Source organism: Engystomops pustulosus, chromosome 6, assembly GCF_040894005.1.
Source record: "Engystomops pustulosus chromosome 6, aEngPut4.maternal, whole genome shotgun sequence".
Lineage (NCBI taxonomy): Eukaryota > Metazoa > Chordata > Amphibia > Anura > Leptodactylidae > Engystomops > Engystomops pustulosus.
The window spans coordinates 32,623,084-32,638,631 of record NC_092416.1 but is presented as its reverse complement, the minus strand read 5'-3'; the positions used below and the strand labels follow the sequence as shown (position 1 = coordinate 32,638,631).

Below are 15,548 nucleotides of genomic sequence, written 5' to 3'. Positions count from 1 at the left end.
TTAATATAATAGGGTATCTAAAATAAGATAGGCGTATGAAAGTATTTAATCCTCACCCAGCCAGTTCCACGCATGATATATAAAAAGTTGGATTGCAAGTTTGAATCCGGTCATCTGTTTAAAGACGTCTTTTGCATGGGGAATGAGAGCCCTTTTTATTAGACCGGTGTACACACTAGGAGCAAGATAGTACGGAGCTCGCTTTTTTGTAAATGTTTAGATAGGGGGAGGAACCTGCTCTGGTCGTGTCTAGGGAATGGATAGCACCAGGTACATGGATATCTTTTATTCCATCATCCATGAAGCGCGGCCCCATATAGATAGATAGATAGGTAGATATATAGATAGATAGTTAGATAGATAGATAGATAGATAGATAGATAGATAGATAGATAGATAGATAGATAGATAGATAGATATGAGATAGATAGGAGATAGATAGATAGGAGATAGATAGATAGATATGAGAGATATATAGATAGATAGATAGATAGATAGATAGGTAGATATGTGATAGATAGATAGATAGATAGATAGATAGATAGATAGATATGTGATAGATAGATAGATAGATAGGTAGATAGATAGGTAGATAGAGATAGAGAGGGGCCCTGAGAAAATGCCCAGTTTGCCACCCTCTAATGCCAGTCCTGACTACACAACACAAAAGAAAAGAGCTGCACCACATCACCTCCGCACGGCACAGGTGATTAGGGAAGTGAGAAGAAGCAACAACAAATAATTCCACAACTACAGAATTAAAGGGTTTGTTTAAATTATAAGACACAGAAGGCTATAAAGTCGGGTGGCACTACTCCATAATCATCGTGTTGACATCAAATAACCAAGTTCAAATGACAAATCTGACATCGAGGGCACAGCGGTGCTCTGATTCCCTTAATGTGAATAGGTCCCAATGGTGCATATAGAAAAACAGTGGAATCGGCACTCACCAATCTTTCTCCTTTTCAATGCTGTTGTATTGATGCATTTCATGAATATAGTTGATCGAGGTAAGGGGGTGAGGTAGGACGTGGGTAGACTCACAAGACAATCAAACACATGACTGTTTCGCGCTCCCTGCGCTTCACCTGACCTGTTTGCCAAACAGGTCAGGTGAAGCAGGAAGCAAAACCTGCGCTTTCTTCAACCACTAACCTACACAGAAAGAGCCAGAATTCTATAGCTAGTATATGAAAAAAATAATAATTTAAAATACTATGGAACAAAGGTTAAACAGAAATGTCAGCTATGCTGGACAAACAACATAAAACATCAGGGGGGACCTTGTGTGTGAGAATCCACAGTGGTAACAGCAGCAATCATTACGTAGAAAGCACACCCCTCCTCCCGGATGACTTACACCCCGACACACGTTTCGGCACCCCTTGACGAAGGCAGCGTGCCGAAATACGCATCGGGGTGTCAGTCATCCGTGAGGACGAGTGTGCTTTCTCTGTGCCAGGTAAATTACATTACTTTATCTTGTGTTATTATGCATATCATCAATGTTTAGACCTGTAAACCTGGTTTTATGAACAGTACTTGGCACCTAGAATTTCCTACAGAACCATTGCTGCTATTTGAGTCATTACTGTGGATTATGAACAGCACTTGGCACTTAGAATTTTCTACATAATGATTGCTGCTGTTACAACTGTGGATTCTCACACACTGGAGCAGATTTACTTACCCGGTCCATTCGCGATCCAGCGGCGCGTTCTCTGCGGTGGATTCGGGTCCGGTCGGGATTCATTAAGGCAGTTCCTGCGCTGAAGTTCCCAGGAATGCACTGAAGTACACCGGCCTATTCATTGTGAAGGTAAGCGCGAGCCCCGCGACACCTTTTTTTTTTAAATGCGGCGGTTTTTCCGAATCCGTTGGGTTTTCGTTCGGCCACGCACCCCCATTTCCGTCACGTGCATGCCGGCTCCGATGCGCCACAATCCGATCGCGTGCGCCAAAATCCCGGGGCAATACAGGGAAAATTGTCGAAAATCGGAAATATTCGGGTAACATGTCGGGAAACCGCGAATCGGGCCCTTAGTAAATGACCCCCACTATGTCCCCCCTGATGTTTTAGGTTGTTTGTTCAGCATAGCTGACATTTCTGTTTAACCTTTGTTCCATTGTATTTTAAATGATTGACTTCAATAAAACTTGAATTTTTTTCATATACTATCTATGGAATTCTGGCTCTTTCTATGTAGGTTATTGATTTATGTATTGCCAATAGTAGAAAAAGAGTTTTCACTGAGAGGATTATCTTGTTTGGTACTTTGATCCCTCTCTGATATCGATGTTCAAATAACATGCTTTCTTCAACCACTGCCTAGGGATAAACCAGACATGAGGAGAATTGAGCCCCTTGTCTCAGGCAGCACCACCTAAAGCAAGATGGGGGCAGAATCAGGGTATCAATCAGCTGCTACAAAGCAGGACCTGACACATAAAAACAACCACTCTTCACACCTGATGTCAGCATGGAGAACTTGCTTACTAAACAAAACTGCATAGTATATATCTCTTGAATAGGGCAGAGAGGGACATCATTCCATAGCTCACCTCAGGCAACAGATAGCTTAGGTTCACCCCTGCCTTTGTCTCTGCCTACTTGACTGCCTAAATCGCAGGCAGCAACTGGGCAATGGTCTCTGGGCTTGTGCACAGAATAGAGAAACAGACAATTAGCAAGGTCTGACAAACTGAGTCAAAACAAAGATGCAGCGAGGTACAAAAATGTAAGTGAAAGAATAGTCAAAGAAACAAGCAAAGGGTCAGTTACAAAGGAAAAACACTGCGAGTATATAGATAACTGGAGCAAAAGACTTGTCTAACAAGCACTGAATGAAGTCAGAGTTATAGTGAACTGCCATGGTGCCCCAACAGGCTGATTGGTTTGGCTGTCTGTCTTCAACTGTCACCCCCCAAGCTTCATAGAGGAAACAAGCATATTTGAGCATATCTCAAAAAAAAGGATGTTCCAGCTCACCTCCAGCCTCTATGTGCTCCGGAAACGGCACGGACTTTACCTCGTTTGTTGAGGTCAAAATTGCATATAAAAACTCTCGACAGTCCAGCCAAATTCCAGGAAAACTTCAAGACTTTATTTAGTCAAATCCATATATCCACAGCATTGTTTCCAATATTCCCTTCACAATCCAACGCGTTTCGAACGGGTCAACCGTTCTTAGTCATGGTGTATCAGAGTTTTTTATATGCATATTTGAGCATATACCTGGGTTTGGCACTCATCCAGCAGAAATCAAACTGTAGACAGAAGCTAAAGTAAGTGTAGAGGGGAAATGATTCTTTAAAAGTTCATCTTTAAAAGAGAAATGAAATAGACTGAACTTCATTTAGGCCGTGTTTGTAAAATTTGTCACAAACCTATATAACACACAGATTCAATTTATCGGTTTTTTAATGGAATTTTAAAAGATTAGGGATAAGTCTGGAAACATGTGCAACATCCATGCTAATTTCTTCCTCTGTCAGTAGAATGCAATTTATGAGGCTATGATTGAACTGTGGATTATGTTGCTGGCAGTGTTTTAACTAATTACACCACACTCAGTCCGTTTGCAGCTTTCCTCCGGTCCACCAGTAGACAACTGGACTAGTAGTAGTCCTGCTCCAGTCTTCTGCAGCTATGGCTCACTGAATACCTTTTGTATGTGTATCCCACTGACATCTAGTCAGTTTCTGGTTATATTTCTACCTAAGATTTCTGTTAGACTATCTCTTCTGACTATCCCTTTCGGCTCCGATTTTGTGCCGCATTCACTATCTTTCTTGTGACATGAACCTCTGACCTTGCTTTTGTGTTTTTTTTTGTGAGTCTTATATCAAGTTCTCACTTTAGTTTAGGGAGGGACCGTATTCAAGTTGTCCTGTACCACCAGGTCTACACAGAGGAAAGCAGGAAGGTAACAGTTTGGGAGGCTCAGTTTAGGGCTCACTTTCCTGTCCAGAGTCCTCTTTAGCATATGCCATTGAAAATTAATGTAATTAGATTATTTTTAAAGACTATAATACTAAATTGCCAAAAATTGACAACATTTGTTTACTTGTTTTCCTAATAAGTGTGACAGGTCGCCAGCAAGTTTATCAGCCTCAGGACATGAGCAAGTAAGTGAAATACAGAATGCCGTAAAAAAAATTTACCATCAAGTGGATCAAATTATCCCCAAAACAAACGTTACAGACATAATGAAAAGCAGTAGCGCTAAACAAAGCAAAGTCTTTGTAAAATATCCAAAAGACAGTTACTGTGTTGGAGACCAGTTAGTATTACAAGTTGATATGTTTGACCACTTGGGCCAAAGAAAAACCTACGGAGGAGACTTTTTAAGGGCAAGAATGTCAACTAAAGAGCTTGATGCCGCTGCATCTGGGAGGATCGAGGATTTTAAAAATGGTTCCTATCATGTTCATTTCATCTTATTTTGGGAAGGGACAGTTGATATTACAGTTTTTATGATGCACCCAAGTGAAGGGGCATCAGCCCTGTGGATTTATAGAAACAAGTGGCACGGCTACGTAGACCACGTCGGCAAGTTTGAAGCACCGCAGCAAAGCATTGAGACAGTCTGTGGATTTGACCTTGACCGTAGCAAAGAACTGTGTGAGTATAAGGATGAACGAGATGAAGAATATTTCTATTGCATCAAACCTGAGAATTTCAGTTGTAATTCTCTTTCTACTATGAAGAGTTGGAGGCGACATGACAGGACATTATTTACCGATGTTGAAAGAGGCCTTTTTAATGAGTAAGTTATGCACCATGAAACATACATGTTTTTAGTGTATGGGATACATCATAACCGCTAGTCTATACCCAACATGAGAGGTAAAACTGAGTACAAGAGACTGCAGAGCGGTCTTCTATGGATACTACTTGTGTAGGTGACCCAGGGAGGTCAAGAGATGACAAGAACATGCTACCAAAGGAACAGGCTAAGACGTGTCGAGCAAACAATTCGAGGTCAGGGCAGGCAGTTTTTGTGCTGTCAAAATGCACATAGGTCAGGGCAGGCAGGGCAGATCCAGAAAGTCTAAAAACATGCTGATGGTTACGACGGTGAAGAGACCTTCACAAAAACTAGCAAGCACAGATCATTTGATCAGGCAGTTTCAATCTACCATCAAAATTAAGCATGACAAACCAGGGCCACTTACAGGAGTGTAACTACAAGGGTAGCAGCCATAGCAGCTTACCCAGGCAGGTCAAAAGATAACTGAAACATGCTACCAAAAAAACAGACAAAGGCTACATTCACACTGCCGTGAGCCCGCCGCACCGTAGCACGGCAGGCACACGGCAGCGCGGGGAGAGGAGGAGGAGGTGAGCGCCGCTCACCCCCGCCCCTCTCCATAGGAAGTTATGGCGCACAGCGCCGTAATACGGGAAAAGATAGGACATGTCCTATCTTTTCCCGGGGTACAGAGCGGTACGGTGCCGCACCGTATATATTGATCTGTGTAATTCGAAAGTTTATTAATTATACCTTCATGCTGTGACCTCTCACAAAATAAGAGGTTGGATCGACAGACCTCTGCTCCAGCGGTCAGGGATATTCATAAGGGGGCCAGGCCAGCACTCCCCTCTATCTATGCTCCGTTACTCCCCCGGCTTCTAGTTGTCACGTATGCAGTAAGTCCCAATGAGCGCCGATAGCAGGAAACCGGCAGCACTTGCGCAATAGATGGCGGTGATGCTGCCTACTTCAATGAAAGGAGACGTCATTGGGGAAGCGCATGCGCAGTTAGCCATTAGCGCCGCCATCTAGTGCACAAGGACGAGAATTGGAGCCTAGGGGAGTGGCGGCCTGTGGAGAAAGAGGAGTGCCTGGACGGTCCATTAAAGAATAAGCTGGACCGCTGGTCCATCGATCGGACCTATAAGTATGTTATATTAGTGAAGATTGATTAAAGCCAGGATTATGAAATAGGCAGCTTTAGAAAGGGGCTGGCGAGTGGATTTAGTGGGTATGTTTGGATGGAGACACTAATTTGTGGTGAAAGGTCCTCTTTAAGCTGAAGTATATATCTTTTTCTTTGGTTTTCACATAATTATAGTATACTTTATATTTTATATACTACAGCACGGCTCTAGAGCTGTATTCATCGTTCTACTGTAAAAATGCAAATGTAGACACTAGGGGATATTTATCATACGCTGGCACTCGTGCGCCAGCGTATGATAGCCCCGCCGCTGCAAATTCACAGCCCGATACATGAAGAGGCTTCTGCCTCTTGATGTATCGGGCTGCCAGTTGCTCAGCGTTTTTTTCACGTATGAAAAGTCGCCGGCAGTAGCGAGTGCGCAGGCGCGGGGACAGTAACGCCCCGCGCCGGCCCACTCCAGTCCGGCCGCGCCCCCCGCTCGGCCGGCCGCACCCCCCCTTCACGCCCCTTCACGCCCCACTGGCGTGAAGGTGGCAGATTGTGAAAAATAATCGCAAAAGCTAGCAATAAGCTAGCATTTGCGATTATTTCAGGGCCTCTGCGCCACTGGCGGTGCGCAGAGGTCCTGATAAATATCCCCCTATGAGTGTCTAAGTGGGGTGAATTTGTATTGGTATTTTTAATGTATTTTTATTAAGATGCAGAAATTTTAAGTGATTCCGAAGATAAAAATAAGCTTTCTTTATTCTTTGATTTTGAAGGTCTAATGTCAGAGTTAAGATCCCAAAAGACTTTGATCAAATTCGTGTAATTCGATGTAACGCCAGTGAGTACAACAAGCTAAGTAAAGCTGAGTAAAAGTCATACCTAACTATTATTGCTGGTAACAACTTGTTATGAAGTAATTGACAATATGAAGATAATATTATCCTTTGATTTATATCTTTAGTCTAATCTAATAAAGTGAATCACAAAAGGTAATATACAATTTACCGTTCACACCCGGTTCCTCTTAGTAGCGCTCCCTCTGACTGTGAGTGACTGTGGATCTGGCGACACACCATTGGTTTACTGGATGAAATTCAATTATTTTGAAGGGGGTTTCTGGCTAAAATGTTGCTAACATAGAATAGGCCCTCAATCAGATTTTTGGGAGTTCAAAACCAAGCACCCCCCCCCCTTAACACACACACAAGCAGAGAATGGATCAGGAAGCAGGCAAGTCCTTTCTCTGTGTAGTGATCAACTTACTATCAAGGGGGCTTGATATAGATTTTGCTTTGGGGATCAATAGCTTTGAGATATGACTCTGCTACTCAGACCCAGTTCCTGCAGATCAGCTTCCATTCATTTGAATAGGAGATAAACTGCATTGACCATTTACAGATCCCTTTAGTAAACCTCATCTTACTTAAACCTTAAACTAAATAAACTAAGGTCTTAATAAGCAAGTGCTGTTTTTTCCAATATCACAAACGTCACTTACCCAGGCAGGTCTGTGAAGGCTTTCGAAATTCCTTGAATTGCCATTATTATCTGTAACTAATGTGTCCTGGATCCAGAAACACATGCTATTGCACTCGCTGCTCCAGCCTGTGCTGTGGCAGCTCAGTGACCTCAGACAACTTAACCAGCCAAGCAGTGGCGTAATTAAAGTCCACTGGGCCCTGGGACAAAATTCCTAATGGGCCCCCCCCCCAATTATACCTAAAAAAAACCCCTCAAAACACTTTCTGCTAACTGACATTTCAGTGATTATTACATATTGGGGGTGATTTACTAAGGGCCCGATTCGTGTTTTCCCGACGTGTTACCCGAATATTTCCGATTTGTGCCGATTTCCCCTGAATTGCCCCGGGATTTTGGCGCACGCAATCGGATTGTGGCGCATCAGCGCTGGCATGCAAGCGACGGAAACCCAATGGATACGGAAAAACCGCCGCATTTAAAACAAAAAATGTGTCGCGAAAATTACACTTACCTTCACTAGGTATTGGCCGGTGAATTTCAGGGCATTCCAGCGCACCTCTGGGGAACTTCAGTGCAGCAGCGCCACCTGGTGGACGGCAGAGGAACTGCCTTAGTGAATCCCGGCCGGACCCGAATCCACCGCAGAGAATGCGCCGCTGGATCGCGAACGGACCGGGTAAGTAAATCTGCCCCATTCTGTCCCCCCACAATTAATTATTACATATTCTGCCCCCCCCCCACAATGAATAATTACATATTCTGTCCCCTACAATGAATTATTACATATTCTACACCCCCCACAATGAATTATTTAATATTCTCTCCCCCCACAATGAATAATAACATATTCTGCCCACCCCCACAATGAATTATTAAATATTCTGCCCCCGCACAATGAATTATTACATATTCTGCCCCCCCCCACAATGAATTATTTAATATTCTCTCCCCCAACAATGAATTATTTAATATTCTCTCCCCCCACAATGAATAATAACATATTCTGCCCCCCCACAATGAATTATTAAATATTCTGCCCCCGCACAATGAATTATAACATATTCTGCCCCCCCACAATGAATTATTACATATTCTGCCCCCCCCCCACAATGATTTAATATTCTCTCTCCCCACAATGAATTATTACATATTCTGCCCCCCACAATGAATTATTTAATATTCTGCCCCCCCACAATGAATTATAACATATTCTGCCCCCCACAATGAATTATTAAATATTCTGCCCCCCTACAATTGATTATTAAATATTCTGCCCCCCACATGGAATTATTAAATATTCTGCCCCCCCCCCACAATGAATTATTAAATATTCTGCCCCCCACATGGAATTATTAAATATTCTGCCCCCCAACAATGAATTATTAAATATTCTGCCCCCACAATTAATTATTACATATTCTGCCCCCCAACAATGAATTATTAAATATTATCCCGCCCCCCACAATTAATTATTACATATTCTGCCCCCCCCCCCCCAATGAATTATCACATCAAATTAATGATTTTATACAATAAGCCCCTTTTACCTCTGATTGATTAAAAAAAAACCTTATACTCACCTCTGGCAGCAGGTCCTGCGTCTTCTTTCTTTCGCTCGCGGCCACACAGGGAGGAGTGTGCGGCAGCGTGACATCCTAGTTCATGGAGCTATGTGCGCCGGGGTTGTCTTCCGGCCAAATCGCTCCAGTTACAGTGCTCGAGCGGCCGCTTCTGGCCGCATCGAGCAGTATTCAGTGACGTACCGACCGCGGTGGCCATTGAGATGGTTGCCTGGGCCCCCTCGGTCCGATGGTCGGTATGCCACTGCAGCCCAGATATTTCTCATTCACCAAAACTTTGACAGTACTACCACCTATTCTATCTACTTCTATTCCACGTTCCATACCTCTATAGGAAGCCACGTAGAAGATCCATCATGTCTAGTGCAAGTATTACATTCTCAATGTCCCAATGGTCGTATGGACAGTGATCATGGCAAACTATCCAGTTGGTGGCAGGGGTATAGCTTGAGGCTCATGCGCCACAGTCCACAAGTTCGGTTTAGCTCACAGGTGACGATTCCTTTCCATCCGGCATAGAACTTCATGGTGACTGCTCTGTCCTGTTTTACTGCTGAAGAATTCATTTCAAGATGTCTTTGGCTCTTCTCCAAATTGCACTCCTGAAAATACCGCTGGATCGCGAATGGACCAGGTAAGTAAATCTGCCCCAATGTGATTAATCACAAAATGAAGCTTAAATATTTAGCTTTTATAATTGACCACATTTATGGGCTTATTAAAGTAGGAGTTATCTCCAAGATGGCCGACAAGATACTATAACTCCTTTAAGCCCTCAGTTCTCAGTAACAGCTCTTCCCTCTAAGGCTCTGATCCCCGTGATCTCTGAGGTAATGATCTAATAGATTGTCCTGCCCTGTTACCACAGGAATAGCAACTAATATGTTTCTCTCACTTGCTACAGATATGGGTACCTGCCCCATATCAGTATCTTCTCACTTCGCATGCTCTGGCTCCTCTTCAGGTCCCTGCACACAAACAATGATGTCGGCAAGGGGCTGGCATCATTGTGTGTGCCCGTCCTGTGCGTGGACGTAAAGACAGAGCAGGAGGACCCAAAGAGGAGCCAGAGACCCGAAGCAAGAAGAGGATCTGCAGGGGGGCGTCAGAAAGGTGAGTACAATGTTAATTATTTTTTTTAAAGGCTGGGCATACTTGGGGTAGGGGCTGGCTGGCTATATACTGGGGGGATGGGCTGGCTATATACTGCAGGGACTAGCAGGCTATATACTTGGGGGGAGGGCTGGCAGGCTATATTCTGCAGGGGCTGGAAGGCTATATACTGGGGGGGGCAAGGACTGGCAAGCTATAAACTGGGGGGCACGGGTTGACAGGCTATATACTAGGGGTCAGGGGCTGGCAGGCTATATACTGGGGTATATGGGCTGGCAGGCTTTATACTGGGGGATATGGTCTGGCACGCGTTATACTGGGGGGGGGGGGGCAGGGGCTGGCAGGCTACATACTGGGGGGCAAGGGGATGGCTATAAACTGGTTGGCAGGAGGCTGGCTTGGCTTATACTCGAGTACCTAATATCCTGCCCCCACACACACACTTACATACACATTACAAAAACAAGATGTAATATGGCCAACCCCTTTCATTTCCTCCCCCTTATTCACCTGCACATTTGGGAGGAGACTCAGTGGGGCACATTTACTTACCTGTCCTGTCGCGATCCCCGTCGTGCGTTTACGAGGATTTGGAGCTGCCGCGATTCACTAAGATCATGCATCCAATTTCCTGCATGTGTTGCTTCCCCGCTGAGGTCTGCCGGAGTTCACCATCTTCTTCCCGGTGCATGTAAGTGCTGATCTTGCGACACAATTTGCTTTTTAAATTCTGCGGTTTGTCCGAATAAGTCGGGTTGTCCGATGTCCACGCCCCCAATTTGTGTTGCATGCAAGCTGGCGCCGATGCGACACAATTCGATCGCGTGTGCCAAAAACCTGGGGCAATTGAGGGCAAAACGGTAAAAAGTCGGGAAAATACGCTGTTCGGACCCTTAAATGTGCCCCAGTGACGTAATCACAGCATCTGTGTTAGTGACATCATGCTAACGAGCGATAGTTTTAGAAACACTGATGTCAGCTATGAAAATATTGTTTTGATAAATGTTATAATTATTTTTGACAGGTGTTCCACATTCTTATAAAACATGCAAAATTGGAGCAAAATTAGAATATCCCAGTGGATATGTGATGAGGAACATTTGGTATCCCAAGGGATGCAAGACACTGACCTACAACACCCTGGACAGTCTGAGTAAATGCTTCACCCAAAAGTTCATCTACATCTTTGGAGACTCAACAGTAAGACTATGGATGCAATATTTTCAAACAAATATGAAAAGTAAGTTTTTCATTGAATCTAAATATTGGACTTCTGGTTCAGTCTTTTTGTAGAGAAGGTTTATTTTGTTGCTAGAGCACAATAAACACATGCGTAAACACTCGCTCCTTGCTGCTGCAGCTTTTCACCGCATACCCGAAACTTCCAGAGGCTTCCGGATGTCAAGAACAACTCAAGAACCCTCCGGAACTCACTTGGGTGTAGCACTCATCTGATCTTTGTTATAGAGTTGCTTTAAAACAGCATCAGCACTGTACACAGATGGTGGGAATGCTGATTTACACGTTTCGGCTATACCATTCACGACAATGGCCTCACTGATGATCTAGGTCAAATGTATTTGTGTATTTCCCAGAGTCCCCAAGTGGAGCATCAATGATTATAAGTCTCCACATCCCTGCAAGGCAGCCTTAATTTGGAAAGTCTCCATAATGAGTACTCTTTACTTCCCGACACTAGTCCAAAGCCTCTCAGTCAGCTAAACCAGTTTCCTACCTTCTGGAATAGAGATACTTGTTTAGCTTTAATCCCACATAATTTCATTAGGCTTCCTGAAAGTCATGCTTGATGGTAAGGGGGCTTCATTTCAAGGTAGCTCAAGACGCATTGTTTTCATTATTATACCCTGGAAGACATATTTTTTCAAGGTAATGGCCAGGGTTAAGGAGCAGACATGTCCTAGAGACTCTTCTTTCCCCCCTGTAGTCAGTGGAATGGACCTTGGTCCAGCCATCGGCCACTGACAGGGCAAATGTGGGACCCAGTTCTAGTGTCCGCAGCTGTCCGGGTGGAAGTCCACAACAAATTTAGTGCAGGTCGGAGCTCTGGCTTCGCTGCCTAACTAGCTGCATCACTAACAGAGGTAAGATGGCGGACGTTTAACCACACTCTCAGCAGAAGAGTTGGGGGCCCCCTGATGCTTAAGCTGTCAGGTAGTGAAGCCAGAGCAGCAAGCAGCCAGTGTCATCATCCAGAGCAGGGCAACTTTTAAAGGAGACTTGCCCCACCTCTGGATGCTCACAGCTTAGTGCATGTCAGCAGAAACGTCTCGTCATGTCACCTCTGACACACGTGTCACATGTTAGTCATCACTGGTTTAGAGATATCTATAAACATGATCTCTTAACCCATTGTCTTTGTGATGAACCCCACCCCTGTATGGTAAACCATCACTATTTTATTTTGCTAAAACGTGTGTGGAGAGTGTTTAGATCTGGGCTTGATCTGGACTCCTAACATTGCACTGAATAGGGGTCATTCAGGAACCAGAAAAGTTGTCTCTTGTCTCAAATGACCCAGCTCACCATAAATAGCTGACCTGCTGAGGACTGTAGAGGATGAGACTGTTTCCAGGCAGATAAAGGAAGTAGTGATGGGTCATTCGTGAAAGAGCCGGCAATAAGAGCTGGCTCTTTCAGGTGAACGAGAGGAGTCAGCTCTGCCCTGAGAGCAAAAAGCTAAAAGTGGAGTGCGGGTGGGAGGCTGGCTGCCTTAAAAACATTTCCTACGTAATTACATAGGGATCGTTCAGGAGCCAAAAGAGCCAGCTGTTTATAGTGAGTACATCCCAATGATCCAGCTCACTATAACCAGCCAGAATTCCCATCACTAGAAAGAAGGTTGAAGTTTTCCTCCTCCTCCTCTTCTCTGTCCAGCTCCGGACGGACTATTGGACACAATAATTATCTTTCCTCAACAGAGGGTAGCTAATTATTTGTGCATTGGTGGTTTCCGACAGCTGCACTGAGAGTCAGACTGGCCATCATTACTAAGAAGAGCCGGCCTGCCCATCACTTGTGTCTTCTCCTGGATCCTCCGTACATCAGAACAGAGTGGCTATAACCCCCTCTACTGCTCTACTTTGTTCTACTAGGGCCTGAAGCCTTGGTGGAGGCCCATCCTTCAGTGAAGTGGTGGAGACCCAGGAAGCCCTCCTTAAATTCCAGCCCTGTGTGGAGGTCCAATATGGACAGACTCATGTGCATGTGAATTCGCTCTTACATCCAGACATTTCTAAGAATATACTTATGTATTCATTTCATTAAGTTTTTATTTTGCTGATTTTCTTTCAGCGCTTTTACCATTCAACCATTATGAAGATAACTGGGCACGTCAGCTATTGGGCTTGGATGTGCCAAAGAATCTGAAAATTACTTGGAAGCGTCACACCTTTCCATTTATTTCAGGCTCATATCAATCCTTTAAAGAGGAACGCACCATTGCCCGTGAAATCGATTTAATCGGCGGCGATAAACGAACTGTCATTGTACTACACATCGGGATGCATTTCAGAGCCTACCCCATTTATTATTTCATCCGTAGACTATACAACGTGCGCCGCGCTATAGAACGTCTGCTCATCAGAAGCCCAGAGACAAAAGTTATCATAAAGACTGAAAATACAAGTGCCATGTCGGACAACTTTGAAACGATGAGCGATTATCATGCACTTGTCCATTATTTCATTATGGATATTGTCTTCAAGGACCTCAATGTTGGCTTTGTTAATGGCTGGGATATGACCAATGCATTTGATACCAATGAAACTCATCCTCCAAAGATAGTGACTGAGAATGAGATTAAAATGTTAATGACATATATCTGTTAGAAGATCAAGACAAGATGTGGTGGATGTACAGATAAGAGAAATGTCATTGAAGCATTGAAGGATTGGATAGGTGTTACCATTTTTTCGTTGAGTGTCGCCCCCAGATTTCAGTAGGCCCCTGGGTGACAGAGCCTCTGTAGGACTCTTTGCAGTGAACTCACATGGCGGCATTAAAAATTATGAAACTAAAACAGTCTCCTGTTCTATAAAATATTCTCTAGTTTATTATACCAATCAGCCATTATACCAATTTTATGAGCCCTCTCACCCCCTATGGATTCATTAGATATAGCCCCCTTCCCCTCCATGGATTTCTTATGTACAGCCCTATGCGGGCCCCCCTGGAGCTCTGGGACCCTAGACTTGTCCGGATATGCCAGCCCAGCCCTGGTTGTGAAGGTTGACAAGGTGCAAAACTGCTTATTCCTCCTCCCAGTTCAGAACATGTTCAAGTTTGTTTGGAAGATTTGGTTGTTGCGGGGATAGGGGTTAGGTATATTGGGTTAACAGCTATGTAATCTGTTTTTCCTGAGCTTTTGGGGTCGTCCTAAAGAGTCTAGAAAACAATGACATCACTTTCACATTGTACTATTAGATTATCTTAAACAAAGTAAGAAGAAATATAACTACCGTAGAAATGGAATTGGCAACTTGTATTAATAATAGTCTTAATGTAGCGATGGCTGTCCAGGATGGAAGCTGTTACATGCACATTCACATGTAAAGTACAGTTGAGGGTGTGCTGATAGGATCAGCTTTTTATGTAAGGTCATTTGCTAGTGTGAACACTGATGTATTCCTTTTCCTGGCAGCATTGTTAAATGGCACCTCACCCAATTGTCTCCTGTTAACTCTGCTCTGGTTTACTAACTGTTAACCCGCTGTGATTGACAGAATCTCTCCACACTCTTATTGCCATCCTCTCTGAGGTCAGAGAGCTGATCCAATTACCTTCCAAAACTGGGCTACGGCTTCTAAAGGTTTTGTGGTTTTTGCCCATTGTAGTCTTGTACTTGGCTCGCTGTGTTTATTCTATCATCTGTATCCTTTAGACTGTGTCTTTGACAGTTGCCTTCTTGGTTCTAACCCCATATTTGGCAATGATCCCTCTCTGCATTGTCTCAGCTTTGTCTCTGTGATTGAGCTTTGGAGAAGGAATAGAGTATTGATCATTTGTCTACCTACCACTCAGGGTAAGCCGGACAATTAGGCAGGGAAAACTAGGAAGGGGATTCAGTCTCAGCCCCACTGTCTCTGTCTGTGTCAGTCCATTCAGTGGAATTATGTTTGTGATTCAACCAGATGGCGCACTCAGAGTGTGATATACAAATAGGTTTATTAAAGATCTAGAAACACAACGCGTTTTGGGGTTACAGTACCCCTTTATCAAGTGTACAAAGACTGTATAGAAAAATGACAGGTGGAGAAGGGAGGTAGGGAATATAAAATATAGTTGGTACTTAGTTAACAAAAGGAGTGTAAAAAATGGGAAATGGTACAATAGAAAGGAAAATGATAATAATAAAGTGCATGTGATGCACCAGTTCATTTTCAGACATTTTTCATTAAGAATTATATAAATATTATAAATATTAAATAAGTATAACAATAAATAAATAAATAATCA

At 43.7% G+C, this 15,548-nt stretch overlaps 1 protein-coding gene across 6 annotated transcripts in view; it reads left to right on the top strand.

The window, feature by feature from the left end:
• LOC140134853 (NXPE family member 2-like) overlaps window positions 1–15,193 on the top strand; it is a 39,239-nt gene extending 24,046 nt beyond the window's left edge. For all 6 annotated transcript variants that reach the window (XM_072155597.1, XM_072155598.1, XM_072155593.1 and 3 more), the window contains 4 exons: window positions 4,087–4,772; window positions 6,672–6,736; window positions 11,098–11,313; window positions 13,386–15,193. In XM_072155597.1, coding sequence (XP_072011698.1) covers window positions 4,087–4,772; window positions 6,672–6,736; window positions 11,098–11,313; window positions 13,386–13,921 — 1,503 coding nt within the window. In that variant the 3' untranslated portion in view covers window positions 13,922–15,193. The remainder of the gene's footprint in view (window positions 1–4,086; window positions 4,773–6,671; window positions 6,737–11,097; window positions 11,314–13,385) is intronic.
• Window positions 15,194–15,548: the final 355 nt, after the last annotated feature.